The sequence below is a fragment of the Tripterygium wilfordii genome, chromosome 13 (genome assembly GCF_013401445.1).
Source record: "Tripterygium wilfordii isolate XIE 37 chromosome 13, ASM1340144v1, whole genome shotgun sequence".
In the NCBI taxonomy this organism is placed as follows: domain Eukaryota; kingdom Viridiplantae; phylum Streptophyta; class Magnoliopsida; order Celastrales; family Celastraceae; genus Tripterygium; species Tripterygium wilfordii.
Genome location: NC_052244.1, coordinates 16910158 through 16930842, shown reverse-complemented (window position 1 = coordinate 16930842; position 20685 = coordinate 16910158). Strand labels below are relative to the sequence as shown.

At 35.7% G+C, this 20685-nt stretch overlaps 1 protein-coding gene across 1 annotated transcript; it reads right to left on the bottom strand.

Moving 5' to 3' along the window:
- Positions 1–53: 53 nt before the first annotated feature.
- LOC120012052 (E3 ubiquitin-protein ligase UPL6) lies at positions 54–18992 on the bottom strand. The gene is made up of 26 exons (XM_038863291.1): positions 18508–18992; positions 16775–16872; positions 16506–16633; positions 15429–15540; positions 14099–14279; positions 12294–12479; positions 11866–12048; positions 10299–10380; positions 9546–9664; positions 9109–9407; positions 8863–8959; positions 8394–8537; positions 8099–8182; positions 7942–8028; positions 7671–7811; positions 7437–7562; positions 6326–6424; positions 5049–5116; positions 4798–4864; positions 4062–4232; positions 3844–3933; positions 2508–2588; positions 1561–1634; positions 1405–1476; positions 1185–1274; positions 54–650 (listed from the first exon to the last, which is right to left on the bottom strand). Exons 1-26 carry the CDS (start codon positions 18664–18666, stop codon positions 584–586), a joined length of 3105 nt encoding a protein of 1034 aa, XP_038719219.1. The 5' UTR covers positions 18667–18992; the 3' UTR covers positions 54–583.
- Between the last annotated feature and the right edge of the window lie 1693 nt (positions 18993–20685).

The window sequence follows — 20685 nt, the reverse complement described above, 5'->3', positions numbered from 1 at the left end:
AATGATCAATGTTTTGAGAATCAAAGCAAGACAAGAAAATCAAGCTAGGAAGGAGCATGAGAATCTCTTTTCCTTCACCCTTTTTGCACTAGATGCTTTTTGCAGGAAGGAACACTAGATGCTTTTAACAAATATTTAAGAGTAGAAGTTGGGTACCACTACTTACCCCCAGTAAATTCATCATTACCTCATTTACAAATAATAAGTACAAATTGATTCAAAAGCAGACAGTTGCAAACCTTTTCGAAAGGAACCTACGTAACAATCATATACCCTTCTAATTTACAGAATTGTTTACCACACATTTTAGTTTTAACAATAGATGGCTTTTGGCCTCTACTTGCAAGAGGTCCAGAATCTACAAATCGACTGGCTTCTTGAAGCTTGTGGGCATGCACTATGGTATAGCATCCTCTCTAGTCGTCCTTCCACACCCTTTATAATCCCTTATGGACCCATTAGCAGAAGCATGTATTAATATGGCTTCCATGAAATCCAGGAAATGGTGCCGTTGTGGAAATAATGAAGCTTCCAGTTGTCATATACTATGATTTTTGGCGCAATCATAAAGTACATCCGATTGTCAGCTCAAATCAAAACCAGCATCCGCATTGATAGCATACAGCAATTTTGTTTCCAATTGATCTTTGCTGTATCAGGGAAGAGGGATAGTGTCAGCAAAAAGACAATGTCAATTTTACGCACTGGGAAACGAATTGGACATATGTGAAGGTTTTTTTTAAAAAAATAACCTATTGAGATACTTGGACATGGCTGTTATCAAAATCAAATCAGACACCTTCCCGAACCCCCTTCTATGAAATTTTAAAAAAGACGTCGTCTCTGATTTCTTGTTCTTCCAGATTCACAACTTGTATAGTTGTACTAGGTGTAGTTATCAAATACTAGAGCATTAGAGTGCACTAATCCACAAGATTCAATATGACATTGAAAATTTGTTTAGCACTTTGCCAAAATATGCTGTCTAAAAACTGCAAGACCAAAATGTACTAATTCTTATATGAAACTGTCTTTTTGGATACAAATGTTTATAAGAAATTAAAATATATAGCCATCTGATGCTCAGAATTTTCGTTTTTATCTCCTAGTAAAATAGACAGAATATTTGGGAGAGAATAGAAACTCTAAACAAGTTCCATACTGAACAATGAGCAGAGTCTGACCTTCTATATGGAGGAAGCTTTAGAAGATTCATACAAGTAGCAGATGTTGGCAATCGATCAAGAATCTCTTCAGAAGCACTACCACCAGCCCTGTAACGAGTCAAATAGCACAATTTCCAACTCATTCAATATGTAAACATAAAAATTTGGTAAATCAATGTTTCTTAGTTAATTTGGCTGAAGATTAACAAGAGTGTCTGCTCATCTCTTCCAATAGTACCTTTGTATGCAGAATAAAGGCTCGAGGTATTTAAATCCAAGTAGTGGCCCTCGAGAGCACCCGGTCACAAACCTAGAATATACATCCACATGCCATCATTAGAGGCCAAGGGACTGTTACAAATTCGAAGTACAAACTTAAAGTTACATGACTCACTTCAAAAATTTCTTTTGATTTTCCAATGAAAACCCTTTGACCACTTCCCAGAACATCTCAATGACATAGTGTGCCTGTTAAAGTAGCAACAAACAATTACTTATAATAACAATCATGGTTAAAAAACAACTATAACAACAACAACGAAGATAAAATAAGAAGTTTGCTATTTGCAAGGACAAAAAAAATCATCTTGTTGCTATCTAATTAAGAGAAAACTATCCGTCTTGAGGGTCATCATTTCCTACCTATTAAAGCAAATTTCATTATTCCGACATGAGAATGAAAAACTAAGGAATTGGAAGCAAGAATGCATTCAGAATCAGCAGTCCTCCCATTTGGAAGTCAAGTGGTACAACTCATTCCCCTCAAGGTAATGCACAATAACATCTCTTCAAAATAGAAATCACGATCAGAATGAAAAGCTCGATTCCTAAACACTTTGGGTTCAGTCATATCACATGAATCCATCCTAAAACTCAGTTTGGGGGATTCTCCTTCATCATTCGTTTTGGTTTCGGTTTAAAACCATGCCCTCCACCAACCCTATAGAGTCCATTCCTTTTTCTCACCTTCATCCACATCTATTTTCACCTGCCTCTTCTCATTTTAGTATTTCCCATTTGAATGTATTCAATTCAACAAATGGAAGGACAACAAAAATATAAAATATACTCTAACATCAAAGAACCCTTCAGGGCAACACAAGCAATTTCTTCCATGTACTAAAGAGAAGAATTCAAAATATGTGTGTAATTTGAAAAAAAAAAGAAAGAAAGGAATTCAATGAAAGCTGTATCAAGAAGAACAAAATGACCTAAAGACTATGAGAATTCGAAGCAAGATTGAACTAGTAAGCATAATTGATATGTAGAGATCAACATCTAGAGACAAGAACAAATTACATACTTGCATATAGAGAGACAACTGAGGAAATAAGAACTTACAGCATGATAACCACCCGCATAGTTGGTATTTATTCGAAGGTCATCAACATCTAAGCTATCGAGCGAACCCGATATCAGAAGCTGTTTATGAATAGCAGTTAACCAAAGGTCAATATTAGGCTCCAAACCAGTTGAAAATAAAGAGACAATGGAAGGGAGTAAAGAAATAGTAATAGGTTTCCCCAGCAATAACACTGAACAATAATAACATAGAAAAATCGTCCATGCACATAAAATGTAACAAACAACAGTAGAGTTAGTCAATTGACATAATCATGTAAGCAGATAGTTGATAGTGTTGCAGCTAAAACTCAAACTTCCTTTCAAAGAAATGGCGCAAATTGGTCTTATTCAGCAGGCACATGATAATCATATCCACAAAATACACTCTTAGCGATTAGGACATGAGTTACAAAATTATATCTGGGAGAGAGAAGTTGCTGAGATGAACAGAAATATAACACTAAACACATCATCATCATCATCATCATCATCATCAACATGTTGGGTTCGACTACACGAATCCATATATGAGACATTACTAAGCAATCTGATGATGAGTTCAGATTCAATTTCTCAACCAATCTGGACATCAAAAAGAGGTAACGGTGACATGCCCAACAAACAACCTATCATTCTCCAAGAAAACTTAAATTTGCTCAAGCAATGGTTGACTCATGCTGATATCGTTCACCAAAAAACATATTGACCTCCCAAAAGAAGAGCAGGTTCTATAAGGAAGAATGACAGAAACCATTTGCTTACAATATAAAAGAAAAGGGTATGCCGTATGCTCCAATTCTAACAAAACAGAGCTCATTATATTTGTCAAGGGGTCAACGATCAAAGAGTTTAGAGTTCACAACAATGAAAGGCTGAGCTTATCTGCTTATGGCGTGGAATAATCTGTCCCAACATTAACATAAAAGAGAAGAATCTGCAGCTAGTTCCTATGGCTATTCTTTGGTGCTTATGGAAGGAAAGGAACATGAGAAACTTTGACAATACGGAATTCTCAGTTTCAGTTCTTGTTGAAAGCTTTTGTTCTACTTTAAAGCTTTTGATGCTCTAGTAACAATCTTCTTGAGGCTATATGCAACGAGAGAATTCGGCACAAGTTCATATTGCCATGGGCATAATTGTACTTGAGACGTATCAGCTGGAGCCTTACAAGCTCAGCCAGATTAAGATCAGTTTAATATGAGATGCTTAACAGTTCTCCCGGCCACTAATTTTCTAATGAAAAAGACACAAAATACTCATATCCAACTACTTTAGATCTACTGTTACCAGCAAAGTAAGTATGACACAACAAAAATGAGACAAATTATGTTACCTGAAGCTCATGCTCATTAAACATATCAATCCAAACTTTCTGTATAAGTTGCTGAAAGCCTCTTAAGAAATGAGAACTTTGTTGACGTATCTGAAAGTAAGATAATCACCTGATGTCAATTACCATTATGGGCATAGCCTTGCCCAAAAAAAATAATAATAATAACATGCATAGCCTATCTGACAAGTAACTTTAATGAACTAAAAAAGCTCCAATACCTGAAAATTCAAACGATGATTGGAAACAAGATGGATAAATGTGATGACATTCTCATTCGTGACGCGTATGTTTCTTCCACCTGGAAGCAGCTCTTCTTCTATTTGTTCTCCATATTCATTATTTACAATAACAAAGTAAAGCTCCAACTCTGAAAGATCACCTTTATAGTGCTGAAAATCAAAGAAACAAGATGAAGATAATAGGCAACTAATTCTACTACCTATGGAGCAAAACATTACTCATCCCTTAATGGGATCAATAATACTAATATTTTCATGAATACCTTGATTAATGAGGGATGATATAGAAAGCAATATTTCTACAACTTTTAATGGAAAAAAATAAGGGACAGACAGAAAAATGAAAGCACATTATGGAAGAATGGATAAAAGGCTCTAGAAAAAGATATAATTTGTAAATGTGAACATCAAGACTTCTCATACAAACAGAATTAACCATCTGGGTCTCTCAATTCTCATACAGCCTAGCCTTTGTAGAGTATTGGTCTAGGCCTGTTTGCGAGCAAACAAAGAAGAAACCCTTTACCCTGTCTCTTCTAGTTCTCTTTTGACTGTTAAGAAAGTATACTCAAAATAAAATCCAAAAAGCAACCAGTTCCGTTATTTTGAGCACTACATATCCTATGATACTATCTCCAATATCATAGAAATTTGTACCATTTAGAATTAGCTTATGAAAGATATAAGAACAAACGCAAAAGGGATGAGGCAGTACCTTTAAGAAAATGAGGTGGCGATATAATTCTGGGTCCAATGAAGGCAAATCATTCAAATAGTTGTACCTGGTTGGCCAATGAGAAAAGAAAAAAGCCTATTAGTGTGACAAAATGATAATATCATCACCATCAAAATTAAAAGCTTAAGTGCATCAGTATGGTGGATAATAGCTCACAAATAACAAACTTGAACATATTTCGAAAATAAATAACTTCTGGATTAAGAGAGGGGAAAGACTTTTCAACATACTTTTGCTTTAATTTGCTCAAGAAGAAAGTTGCAAAAGGTATATCAATAAGAATCCCTTCAAACATGGCCTGCAAAAAGGAAGAAAACGTCATTTCCTGCGACAAAGAATCACCATGATTCATGACATAAATTCAAAATAGCATGCAGGTCAATTACATGATAATTCTGGAATAAGAAGTGATTATGTGAAAAAAATCGAAACTACGTTAACTGATAATTATATGATATGCACAAGTAATCCTCACAAACAATAAGGGAAAGATGGTGACATGAGTTCGCACAAACATCTGAAAAAATCGGAAGGAGGTAAACGAAAAGGTGGACAAAAGAAAAATAAAAGAAGACTACAAGTTGGCTACCTACTGCTCAAAAGATTACTACCACTTTTAAAAGTATATAGGAATTAGACCACAAAGATTAAAAATAACATGGGTATTGTCAAATTTGCAAACTAAAATTCTTGTTGCATATCAACAAAAAAGATATCATCTCCTCGATAAATCAACACAAAGGCCCTTGAATTTCAACAATCACCAGAACGAAACTATTCAAAAGACATGAATACTCCTGTACTATTATCCAAAATCTCAATGAATTGAATAAAAACAAAGAGAAAATTATTGATATGTCGAGTCAAAGAAACAGTATGCATGTGCCATTACAACAAGGACATGGGCATAAGTCCAACAAACAGAGTTCAGTTTTAAGTATTACATGGAATTGCTCAACACGTGATATGATCTCAGATTTAATTTCCTTCATTTATTTTCAACGTTGCATGCATAGATACATGGTTAGCCTATTGACGTGGGGGATGTCCAAATCTTCTTAGCAATGACATGCTAATAAGTGATAGATGTGGCACAGTAAGAAAGAGGCACGTAACCAAGAGAAGTGGGCTGCTTCATGGGGTTGAAAGCAAATTTTACTGCATCTAATAAATTTTTAGTCGTTACTTAATAGCAACCACAATAAAACTTTGCCAAAACCCTACAAACATGAATCCAAATGACTTTTTTCCTATATGCTAAAAGCCAACACCAAAATGTTAAGGAATGAGGTTCGAAGGTGCTGGTGATATTACTAGGTTCTTGGGTGTTGTCTCTACTACAGAAAATTTTCAATTGCATAATCGGGAAATACCCTAAGCCTTGGAAAGAGCTAATCTATAATATGCAAGGTGGAATAGATCTAGCAGGCATATTATATGAAGCGGCAAATAGTTGTAAAGTAAAAAATATATCCAAAAAAAGGTAATTAAACAGAACACCCCACACCTTTCCAAGAAGTGTTCCAAGAAAATGAAAAAATTGGAGATGTTGTTCATGGATCATTCCTGACCCAGGATTAGGGAAAAGCAGGTGATCGGATGTTTCCTGCAGTAGCATGCAAAGCCAATAAACAATTATTAATACACTTAGACAAATATACAACTAAACAAATCAGCAGACACAAGAGAAGCATATGATACAGCAAAACCACATACAGGCTGTCAAAAGCTGTAAAAATCTTGTCAATCCAAAGCCACGCAGTTAAAATAATTATAAAAAATAGGAAAAAATCAAGAGATTTAAAGCTAAAACACCATTAAGACTGGAAGGCCTGATATCTACAAAAATAAAACTAGACAGAGTAAAATTCTACGAACATTTCTCTAGACACATGGAAATAACTTTAGTGTTTCGCCAAGAGAGCCCTACATGGTATCAGTCAGTAATGTTGACATGAAAAGCAAATGGCTTAAGTGTCCAGACTTCAAATTGCATCTGATGGAGTTGAGAGATGAGGAAGAAAAAACGAAATATGTCAATGGGGAACGGTTGAAAGTCCGTAGACATCCAAGAAACTTCACAATGATTATAGCACAGAATAATTTCCAACATAATCTATGGAATGTGTTGTTTGAGAATAAGAGAGAGTTGAAAGGAGAGGAGAGTTTAGAGATGAGAAACTCTAATTTATTGAGAGAGAGCCTATTATTTATATCTTTTTACTCTAGGTCAACAGAACACAACATAAAGCTAACATGGGCCCAAGCCTGACAACCTACAAACAAACAGAATGACTTAAAAGCTTAACCTCACAGCAGCTAGCCAAGTCTTGAGCAACTGTTATTATTCCATAAATTAAGTATTAAGTATTTGATGCCACATTGCCACTGCTAGGATCTATACTATATCCAAATGTAACATTTCTACGTGTGTGAGTGAGTTTATGTCGTACACCCTCATTCCATCATGGATGCTTGTCAGTTCTTTGTATTTGCTTGTGTATTAATACAAATAATGCCTCTGCATATTTGCATGTGTCTGCGGTTATGTCTTGCATATTTATGCATGCATACAGATTTTGAGAAAAATATAAATAAACAGAATGCGGATTTCCAACCTTAAACAATCCATACTGCACATCAAAGGCTGCTCTAGTAATATTCTCCATAAAATCCTTGAAGATTCCACCACCATCAATACCAGCCTCCTCAACACCAAACTCATTGACAAACGTAACACGAATCTGCAAGTAACAGCATAAAAAAGAATATTCTAAGGCTGGAAAATAAAATCAATTACCGTCATCAAATGGCTTAGAACCATTCATGAGGAGCAAAAACAAAGACATTACCGCTCCTCGGAGATCCTCTTCAGATAAGGCACTCATTTGATTGTAGGCATCTTCCAGAATGTGATCCCGTCGTATACGAAACCGATTTCTTGTGAAAACGCTTTGAGACCCATTCCTTTGCCTGGCTGCAGCTAATTGTGACTGGTAAACAGAATCACATCCATAAAACATACAGGTGAGATTGTCAACAAATTCACAGTCAACATACTTGTCATAGTCAAATAGTTTAACTAAAAAAAGAATACAAATTTGTAGCCAATCAATCCCTTACAGTGAATATTTTAACCCTGCTCGTAAAAGGTACCAAGAAAGGAGCCCGCTTCAGTATATCATTTGCTTTGGTTCCTTCTATTACTGCCTGCAGAAGTGAAATACTATTTAGAACAAGCAGAATACATGAAACCAAGCATGAGAAATGTTATTATTACCTGAGACATGAAAAACTCACTCACGCCATCAGCGTGGAAGTCGCCAGGAGGTGTAAACTGTCTTCTATTGTTCCAATCTTGCAACTAGAACAAATGAAAAATCATAATGGCAGTGAAGAGCACAGTATTTCATATGCAAAACAAACATGGTGAAATCAAAGCAGATTTCTTAGCATCGTCATACAGATTAAAGGCTACTAAAGCTCCAAAGAAACACAAAGTCGTATAATACCAATGAAGGTAAGAAATCGTTGTACAAGAGCATCCAAATTCAACAAACTGAGATTGCATATACCTGTGAGAGGAGCTCAGCTGCTACAGTACTAACCCTTTGTTCAATGGACTCAACATGATGGCCCTTAATTACAGGGGTGTTGGTGACAGATTTCACCGAAGAAGGGTGTGACATAGGATTCACCCACAAGAGCTGCCACAATGCCTGCAGAAGAAAGCAAGTGCACGTTACTCGGCAATATCAATTTAAAGTACTCTCTCATATTGCCAGTCAGATTTGCATGCCACAGATCAAACTGTCCCTATCCACTTCATCATGGCCACATGCTAATGGAAATCACATTTGACATATTTTTGGCAAACTGAAGCTACAAACAACAAGATGGTTCCATCTCACAGATGACCCTCATGATTATAAAGATTCGATATCATCCAAAAAACCACAGAATTTGAGGGCTAACCTATCAAAAACTTTAAAGTTACCCAGCTTATTGGACTATTGGAGTACATGTTCTTACAAAATTCCTTACCTGTCTCAGAATAACAATCAGGCATCTGATGTCTGTCAATGATAATGGCTTTTCTCGTTCATAGAACTCCTCATTATCAACAATCATAAGCATGTGCCTGGGCAACCACAAAAAGAGTTCAGGTAGTCCATACCAGCTGTGCCTCAAGATGAAGGATGAAGTACAAAAACAAGACTGACAAATAAACGGTAATCAACAGTCAAGTAACGAATTCACATCCACCAAAATATATAGAAGCATACTGACTTGTATACAGGACAGAAAGCAGCCAGAGGTAGTAGACAACCAGGTGCATCTCCTAAGAGATAAGAGAACCGCTCAGGCAAGGACGGCCACTTTTGATTCTCATGACACCGCTTCATAAAACTCCAAAGCACAGGAATAAATTCAGTTCTATAAGCGAGTACGGTCATGATTCTCTCAAGAGGTAACGAATTGAAAGTAACGTGCAGAAAAGCACAGGCAGCACCAATTGCTGCCACCTCTTTAGATTCTGGTGCTTCACCATGCGAACCAGGTGAACATCCTCGAAATAGCACAGTTGTCTACAGCAAAAGGACAAAACTCCAAGTCATTTCGCTTATATTTTAAGGTAAAGACTACTTTGAAAGCATAAGTTCTAATAAATTACAAGTATAAAAGCATCAACTGAAAGGCTAATGTCAAGAGTAAAGATAAATTACCAATTGAAGAAGAAATCGTGAATCAATAGCAGTGGTTATCTGCTGTTCCAAATCCCTATTCAGAGCTATTTCAATACCTTCATCACTGCCAGGTACATCATCCTCACCTACCATGGAATCTGACCTCCAAGAATTACACATGCGTCACAAACAAGTAATACTACTGGTTATAAGTATGTTCTGCATACATAGCCCCCCCCCCCCCAAAAACCCACCCAAAGAAGACACTCACAAAGCAATGACTTCAATATAAGATAACAATGTAAGATCTACTCCTAAATTTTGGAATCATCTTTGTTTCTATATTGTGAAATATGTAAATTGCTGTTCTGAATCTACATTTAACCTTAAATCTTTTTTCCTTTTATCATAATTAGTCACATATATAAAGACACAGAGTTGAGGATAGCATTAGATTATGGTCATATCATCTTTGAATCTTTACACATAAGATGAATTTGGTTACAAAGATATCAGTTTAGAAGGTGTAGTGGTGTACACATATAAACACAGAAGTAAATATACACTTAGTATATCCAAACACATCGATCTTGAGTTTGGCAGCTGCCATTACTTATTCTTGCCTGCTTCTTCTTACTAGTAGTACAAAATCTAAAGGGTTTGCACCAAGAATAAGCAGACGCGGAGTAAAAATAAACAATATAAAATTCCACCTTGAGTTCCTCCACATGAACAGTGCAAGGAGTGGGAAAAACTAGATTTACGATTCAGAATATAATAAGAAAGACATACTTTCTTTATTTTCTCTATTAGACAGCTTTAGAGGAGGAAGTGCCTCCAGCAAGAATGTTATAACAGCTGCAAGATCTATGGCCTGCACAAAGTAAAGAACAAAAATTAAAAACCAAAATCGTTTGATCAGTAATTTCAAAACTTAATGAAATTAGAAATTATGCAAAACAAGTCAATGGAATTAGACAAACAAACAAACTAGAAACCTCAGTACAGAAATTTATATAAAAAAAATTATGTACAAAAGCAAAATCTCCACATAAATAGGTGCACAAAACATCAGACAAAGTAAGCATTACCACCACCATCATCATTTTGTACCAAAATCTATGGTGAAACAAGAAAGCAAAAACAATATATTTCATTTAGTCATGTGTATGAGGAGAAGGAATATAACAAAAGAATCCTACTCCAGAAGCTTTTCCCTGTACAAGTATCTAAAAACTGGCTGCATCGCAAGTGTTTGATTACAGACCTCCAGCTTCAACCTCAGCATTATTTGTTTCTACATTTGTTTCTACAGCTTCCCTTTCCCCTATGAATGGAAGCATACATAAACTAAATGGAAACTCAGTGAGTGGACCTCACGCAAGGTTTCATATAAATGTCTGGGTAAATGAAAGAAGTAAAAGCATATACAACTTAATGAGAAATCATACACATCCCAATTCGAATTCAAAAGGAAGAGTGGAAGACCAACTAAAATCAATTTAAGACCTAAGGGTTGCACTAGAATAAAAATCACTTTGAAGGTAGAGTGTTTAGCTTGAATAAATTTAATATGGCTAATAATTAGTAAATATACCAATCAACCTCTCCAAACTTCTGAAAATAAAAAAGTCAACAATTTTATTGTTAAATCTTTTGTATCCCTATAACACCAAGAGGAGGGCAAGCAGGAAAGTTACTATAGTTAAATCCATCCTACCCATAGTTCCCTTCATCAACTGATTAATGGAACTAACATGAACGGAATAACAAAGGTCATTCCTTTTATGTGCAACGCCAAACCCAAAATATAATTGTCATCGCAGAGACAGTCGGATAATTTCTAATATGCTGAAGCTAACAAGCAACATTAGGCAATACCAAGCCCATAACAAGAGATGCATTTCAGACAATACAATCTAGCATACCAAAATAATATATTTCCATAGAAAGACTTATTCCCAATGAAATGGCACAAGAAGAGCTCTCCAGGTTAACATTTCACAGAAAAATATATGTTAATATGTGTGTGGGGGTGCACACAGTTAGACAAGTATTCTGATATTCTCTCAATCAACACTGACTTACAGAATCATGTATCAATAACAAGGTATGCATAACGCAATCAATCACCAATATAAATAAAAAAATTCTTATTATGAAGGACTCCAAATCTCCAATACAGTCATTTGGTGGCTAATAGCTGGCCTCTGCTGTGTAGCTACAAACAATTGCATAACTACCCAAACCCCCTCCCCTCCAAGAGAAAAAGAAAGAGAGGGAAAGAAAAGCAAAGATTTTTAACTGCTTTGAATATAACAGTTACAGAACTATCCTATAATTTCCATCAAGTACTTACCATTTCAAAAGAGCAGTCAGGCTGAGATAAAGCAACTACCGCAGTTTCTAATATATTTCCAAGAAGGCAAGCATAACCAGGATACTCTGCTGAAACATCATCAGGCAATAAATTAGCATTACTTTGTACGGGGAATGCCATCCGATGAATGTAATGCTGGCTCAGCTCCCGAGTTCCAAAAACCTGGACGGAAAAATCAGTCAAATTATATGACACACAACACTTCCATGACCAATTTGCAACGATAGAACATTGTGCACCGCACAGATAATCAGCATAACACTAATTAATGACTACAAATCAATAAAGATAAGCAGAGAAAGTCCAAAACAAAAGGACCTTCGCCTCTGGTCAGTTTATGACATCATTGCGTAAATCAATGAGTAATCTTATCCAGAACAAAAAATCACTAAGACAAGGAAACAAACCTCTTTTAGATGGGGGAAAATCTGCCACAGGAAAGGAATTGTTAGAATCTGGGACGGGAAACTCCAACATGGATCAATATTTTGACAAAGGCAAGGCGTCCGACCAACATGAGAGATTATGAGCACAAGCACACGCTCCAGTGAAGAAGATATTTTCCCAAAGGAAATTAAAGGTTTTACATTTTCCTGCACACATCATTAAAAATAGGTTCAAGGAACAAGAAAAAGGTGTCTTCACGAAACAAAAGAATGTGAATAATAAGTGATCGTATCTGTAATATGCACCCAAAAAAAACACTTTAGAATCATAAGGAAACAGATTCATAAGAAACCCAAAATAAAACGAGTACCAATCTGACCAACTTTTCTTATATGGAAACCAAAAGCAAGTTAGATGTCACCACTTATTGGCAGCTATACTTTACTTCAATGATCAAGAATAATTTATAGCGAATTCAAATTGCTCCTTCAATTACTACTGGCTATACCAACAATTAGGGGCGGAACCAGGATTTTAGACAAAGGGGGGCAAAAAATCTTGCGGGGGTTCGCTGCCCCCGAATTTTTTTTGGGACTATTTACAAAGAAACATAGGTGAAAATGCTTGTTCTGTAGTCGTCGTGGAAATATGAAGAGTTTAACACTAAACGAATCAAGCTCTCAGTCATATAATAGTTATTAGACTTTCTTGATATAATAATTTCCAACTGTGATATAATTTGCCTGATTGTGTACTTTGTAGAGAGAAAAAAGTAGGGTTAGGCTTTGACGTTGTAGTTTTAAGGGAACAAAATTGAGTGGGTCTGAACCTTCATACTTTGGATATTTTGCAAAAAAGGTCAAAGTAGATTTTGATTTTGGCCTTATAGTTCTAAAGGTAAGTTTAATGACTTTGGAATAAAAAAAAAAAGTTTAATGGAATAGATTTGGAAAGGTATTTTTTAAAGGTAGCAAGATTAAAAATGGATAGCATATAGGATAGTTTTTTAAGAAATAAGGGGGCAAAGTAGAAAATCTTAGTACTACAAGGGTATTTTTCAAAAAAACTAAGGGGGGCAAAGTAGAAAATCTTGGTACTATAAGGGCATTTTTCAAAAAACTAATGGGGGCAATTGCCCCCCTTAGTGTCAAGGTGCATCCGCCCCTGCCACCAATTTCGCCATAGTCAAACCGCATCTCCAGCCCTTTTGGCAGCAAAATAAGGTTATATTTTGTGTCTCAAAGTTATCTATGTAGAAAATTCAATATATTAATATTTACACTTTTACACAAACATATTGATTTCCTTGTGAAGCAGCGTTTTACTGTTTTAGATCAGCGCCTTGCACTTGTTACATCTCGCTTCCCCCCAGCCCACCAAAAATTAAAAAGTTAAAAAAGGTTTTTTTAGCCTTAGACGGCTAGTAGAATTGAGATAAAACAGAAACTATACAATAATATAAATACTGATAATTATAGAACAGAAAGCACAAACAACACTTCTCTGTGTTCACCATCCTTTAACTTCCACACAGAGTACAGCAAACTGTCACATCAAAAAAATGAAATGATTGTGATGTTGATAAGTCTAGTCAGCCATCATAGAATTTTCAACTCAGTGAGTCAGATTACATCAAAGAGGATAATCAGCATCATTCCTGAGATGCCAAGACGAGTAGCAACATGTGAAAGAAATTTCTTTGTGTTTTACAATATAGATACTTGAAAAACAGCAGGAAATGCCTCTTTTATTGTACATATTATAAGATATCAACATCTAGTTATGATAAAAGGGGAGACAAAACTAGCAGGAATAGGACACATACCTTCTCTGTAAGAACAATCTCCCGAAACAAAGCGAATGCATTTCTCTGCAATAGATACCCAATTATCTTACAAACCCAGGGGAGTTTTGGATCTATTAACAAAATCACAGCTTCTAGCAAGACAGTCGATGACTTGTTAGAATCCTCAGGTTCCATAAATAATTGAAGCTTCAACCGATTTCTGTTCACAATGAAATACTAATTAAGCACTTCCTGCACATCAGTAGTTAACAACTCAAAGAGAGAGAGAGAGAGGATTATCAACTTATGAGACAAAAAATGAGGATTATCAGATATCATAACAAATTTACGGCTAACAAGCCTTAGTCTCAAGTATTTATGGCTCACTACATGGATTCTTAGTCGTCAAGACTCCTAGGAGTCCACCATAGAGGTTTTTTCTATCACTCAAATCTTTGCTATGACTGCAATCTACCACAAAGACTACCCATTGGTTGAGTGGCAGAGTCCTCACCATGCCTTCAAACAAAGGACTACAGATTTCCATAATGATTTCCCATCCATACCATTCCTTACGACTTCCATGTCCTTTATTTTCCTCCACAATAGTAGATGGGGGAAATTTCTTGACCTAAAAACTTGGAAAAACTGTATGAATGGTAATATTAGATGCTCAAGCAAAAATGTTAACGATAATACAGCAAAAGCCCAGTAAAACTCATCTATTTCACAGTTCAATGAATGATTGAATGATAGGGGCAATCACCAAGGGGAAAGGGGCCAGACGAATCATTATAACAGCAAACTTGAGAGTAACCGTCAAATAGGAACATGCTTTCAATTTTCATTGCCAGTATAAATCTATAAAATAGCAGTCAAAAATTCACCAATGATAGATTGTATTAATTTATCAGTAGATTGTATTAATTTATCAGTGTTGTGACTGTTCTTTGGGTAGTATCCCCTTGGTGCTCCTTAATAAAATTCATTTTGTATTCCAAAAAAAAAAGCCCAACAAAGCAAAGTCGGACAAAAACATAGGGTTGGCCCCATACAAAAACAACTGCCTAATATACGATTACAACCAACTAAACCGTACTTTGGTATAATTCTTAGTATGCATTCACTGAACTTGAATTGTTGATAGGTTCACAAGCTCAATGGTAATAATAGCTTGAACGGCCTCAGTATTAGAAAGCATAACTTGCCAGAGATACAAAAGGCAGCATGAGGTTCCCAACTTTCTGTTATACAAAATCATTTTATTGTGACATTGAGACACATGCACAAAGCTTCAGTATTCAATTCCCCATATTTAGAAGAGCTGGTATCTAATAAAATCGTAAAGAAAAGTTTTCATGGACACAACCTTTTATGATATACTGCCTGGACACAGATATATACAAATCGCCTCACTCTGTAGTCCACCAAAGAATGATTATACAAATAATCTGCTCCAGCAAAGAGGCTCACAACATCCCCTGTTGAATGAATAAGAAAGCATTAGTAAACTAGCCAACACTATTAGCAACAAAACCGATGACAAGCAGAATAAAAAAAAAGAGAGAGAGAGAGTTATGTTATCAAATGATGGGTGGGAAAATGAAACTTCCAGAATCAAAAAAACTTGCATTCGTTTATAGAAAGCAAAAGACCTATGCAGAGACATAGAATTACCAGGATGAATGCCATGAAACTTCATTTTCATGTATTTTCTACTTCACATATTACTTGAGTACACATTTGACACTTGTCAAAACAACTACAACCTCGTGAGCATACACCAGATAGAGTGTCCCTATCAAAGAAAATATAATGACATGCTAAACACATGACACACAAGCTTGTACTTTATTCGTAATTATCATTCTTGACCATCTTTCCCGATTTTGTTTGATACCGGAGATTTTAGAAATAGAATATTTATCCAACTATGTTACAATAATAGAACTTTTGGCTCATAGCATCTATGTTTTCACTACACCATCAAAAAGTGTCTCAAGTGAAAAACATCTAGAATATCCCACTGTTATCATTCTCTGTTGAACTAATTCTTAAAAAGAATATACAAATATCAATAGCATGTCTCACCAAGCAGATAGTTTTATGTGATATTAAATTTCACAACACCTTTCTAAGCCACTTCAAAAGTTTGGACCACCATCAATAGTAAAAGAAAAACTTCATGAGAGCTCTGACTAAACTCTTCGTACATGTACTGTAAATTACTACTTCAAAAGGCAACATAACCGAAAATAGCACAGACAATCAATGAGAAAATGAAATAGCATAATATAATTCCCCAACATGTTACTCCTTAAAGCAACATCCTTGCAACAGAAAATCGTAACATAATTAGTTTTGGGAAATGCTTCTTTAGGAAGTAATTATGCACAATAATATCGAAACTATGACAATAATAAGGAGAGCTTCGAATGAAAAATACCTGCATCTCTAACAAAATGCTGAAGTAATCTGCATGTTTCCACAAGGACAGAAACATCACCAACGTTTTGTGCATCAAAGAAAAATAACAGCTGCCGAAGAAACTCTGAATCCGGACCAAAACAATGCCTGAAGGCACAACAAAAATACACCAGGCTTAATAAATTCATTCTGAATCATCGGGGAAGGGCATTAACAATATTAAATACAAAAAATGACAATAAAATATATATCATTTTATGTTCAAATTATGACGATTATATTTTCTACCTGTCTACACGTTGGCAGTTCTCCCCATACGTTATGCGAAACTGATCTCGCACTTTTGCTTTTTCAGCTAGCACTGCCTTCCTACCTCTGAAGCATTTCTGTAGCTAGTATTTAGTCAACAATTTGCAAGAAATACACTGGCATACTTTTAATTGGAATATTTCACTCACTCAGATGATGATGTGTACGTACACCCTAAACTTAAGACCATCAGAAGAAACACATTTTGTATTGATAAGTCAGCAACAAAGTTTATGATGGCCACCATTAGTACTAATTAGAAGCTTCAAGTAATAGATTCATTATGACTTCTGGAAAAGAAATAAGCTTATTAATAATGCACAAAAAAAGTCATATTGTGCTACAATAATGATAATCCAACTTGAATCTGTCAGCTACCATAATTCAAATTGACTTTCATTTTCTAAATACATCATCATTATCATCATCAAAGCATTTATCTCAAACAATATTGGGGGGCTGGCGGGCAGCTAAATGATCGTGAGAAATTAGTGATAATCCATTATATAAACTTTCCTTCACCATCATTCCCATTCGAAGCTACAAAGTCACTCAACTAATCCCATAGACATCATAGCTTTTCTTCTCACCTCCGTCTATGTCTTCTTTGATATATCCTCCATGAAGTTTTTCTACCTACAGCCAGTCTATAGAGAGTCATAATTGTCCACCTCCTTTTGACAGTATAAAACCACAACCAACAACAGCTTGTGACTGACAAATAAGATCTGCAAAAAAGGGCCTTACAATGACCACCAAAATACTTTCCCACAATGGCAATATCTGCCATATCTTAGTCAGTCACCACTACCAATATGGCAACCCAACCCATTTGTCCAGTATCAGCCATCAAACCAGTAACCACCTTCGACACATGGACTTCTCTGTTCTCAACACCACAACAAATCCAGCATCCCAATCAAAAACTGCATGCGATGACTTTGACGGACACATAAGCTATCATCTCCGTCCACTTGGGGAAGCCCTCTATTAAAATTATTTTTCACTCAAAAATTCTAAATCATATTGCAAATCCACTTCCAATCACATGCCTTTCCAGCATAAAGTAGTAAGAACAAAGTAGTACACAAAAAATATCTAGTCACTATAATTAATTCCTTGTGTATCTTGCTGCACTATTTTCTCAAATTTTATTTGACACGTGCAGGTTTAATTGCCAGCCATGACCTGAAATCATAAAATGTGAGCTACAGTTTATAAATGTGGACCAAACAAAGTCATATTGAACCTACGTCTGAAAACCAACAGACTGTTCCTTGTATTCGTTTTTGTTTTATAAATGTGGACCAAACATAATCATATTGAACCTAATATGAAAGCCAACAACATGTTCTTGTATTCAATCTCTTCCTAAGTACATGAAACAGTAGAAAACTTTTCATGCTTCAGAATTCACTACATACAGATACGGTAGATTCCAACTTACACGAAAAGCACTATTCTACGAAAATAAAAGAAAGGTTGGGAAAACCCCCAGCTACTCTCGAGCATGTCCATAGCATTACTCATGTAGCCATTTATTCCACAGCGAAACAAACGCAAAAGACAAAGGACTTTCAACATGTGGCATTAAGACTAGGCGTGAAGAAACAAAATTTGTTGCAAAAAGAATCATCTGACGTAAAACAAACCGTTCAAATATAATCCAATATCGAAGCACGAAAGAACCAGAAAAATTATCAAAAACTAACCTGAATTTTAAGAGCTGCACTGTTCTGCTGGCGCAACCAGAGTCGCCGGTTCCGCTCTAACCTGGTTTGCTCCAGAAGTTTCTGCCTATCCCTCTCTTTTGTGCTCCGACCCCCTAAATCAACTCGCTTTCGAGTCGACGGATCGCCAGAGAAGAACATTCCTCCTGAGTCTGACTCGACTAAATCACCCTCTAAATCGTTAAACACGGGAAACACCGATTTACAACCCAATGATTGAGAGTTGAAGAGAAAAGTTAACCTAAAACCTACTCAAAAAAAAAAAGGGAAAACAAAATTGAGCACGAAAAAGCCTTTTTGTTTGTTTCTTTGTGGAGAAGATGTAATACTGAAGAATTAAAGAGAAAACAAAGAATTAGAGGATTGGGTAGGAGGAATTTAGGCTTGCGCTTTCTCTCGCTTTCTTACGGAGTCTGAGAATGCGATGTCGTTACTGGAAAAGAGCAACGTCTCCTCTCCTGCTCGGCCTTGACTTTACATAAATCAGGTCAGGAGGAAATGGATGTCCTTAAATACCCTTCTCGCTTCTCCAAAACGAATCGTTTTGGCCGATTTGATAAATGTTTCCTTAATGTCCTTATTACGAAATAAGCCGTGGAGAAGTCTGGAACGCAAGTGAGCATAGGCCCATTGGAGTAAACAGAATCTGTAGTATAGGCCCAAGAAATAAAAAGTAATCGATCTATTTCAGTTCAGGCTATGAAATCACACATTTTGATTTCAGGCCCATCCTAATTGGTCAACCGCTTGGGTTTCCAAAATCTAGCCCACCACCATGTATTCAGCTTGATATAAAGTCTTTGGCCCATGCTTAAACAAATGGGCTCCTGAGTCCTGCGACTTTAGTCAGTTTAGTGGGTGTTTCTAATTGGGCCTTATAAATATACAGCGACTCAGTGACTTGAAATATATTTAAGTTTCATTCAATTCAATTCAATTCAAGATTTAGAAGCAAAAATATTAGAGATCTCAGTAAAAAAACACCTCAGTTATTTCAATAGTGGATTTTGTCCCTTGATTTATGTAAGTGCACGGACCCACAAAACCTTGTGATTGAACCAGAGAGTGACCCACAAAACCTTGTGATTGAACTAGAGAGTGACACATCCACTACTAGAATGATTGAGATTTTTTTTACTGGGATTCCTATCACTTCTGGTTTAGAAGGGACAACACAAAAACATATAGAATGATAGATGTATTAAAACATGGAATTAAGATCTATTTTTAAGTACAAATAATATAATAGCAGGCCATATATATATTGATTAATATTATAATTAAGCTGACTGACTCCTCCATTTCATCCACGAGGCCCAAGGGTGCATGGGTTTTAATTTGGGAATATCGTTTCGACCATACCACTATCAAAGCATGCAAATTAAAAGCTTCTAACATCCACATTGTGATTGCAGATTAATAATTTAATGAAGCAGCTAGCTTGGGTTTGCTTTTCTACATATATATATAATTAACTACTTTGTTAAGTCGGGAGTTTATGAGTTCAAAAGGTCCGCTCACATCTCACTCACTCTTAACTCGTTTATTTATCTATCTTCTCAACCACTAGCCTTGTTTAATTTGTGATGCATGCATACTAGCTACCAAGCTTTCTTAGCAATCAAGAGTTTCTTTTTTTCTTTTTTAATATTTTCAGTTTTCACGTGCTTCATGTGCAACTAATATTTATGGGAATGAACTGCCTATATATAACTCCAATAATACTTCTCATAAAAACACAATTATTTATTTATTTATGTGAATATATATATATACACACACATTCAAATGTCCACGCTTTGTATCAGTCCAGTCCATACTGGCCGCACAATTTTGTCTTTCCATACTCAACACCAACTTATACTAGTTTGAGTCCAAGAAAGTTGTTTGTTACTAGTTTTGAAGTTTGACCTATTATATTTAGTCTCTCGGGGACGATGTAAAATAATAGACTTAACCACATTGTCACTGGATAATTTGTACAATACCACCAAACTTAACACTGTAAAGGTAAGTTTGAGTCCAAGAAACTAAACTTTGATTAACCGATTGTTTGATCGAAGTAATAATTGCATACATATATAGTTGTGCCTTTTGAAATAAACTAGGCAGAAGAGGAAGATAAATTGTGTTTGGTGCATGATCGCGTCAAATTCTTGA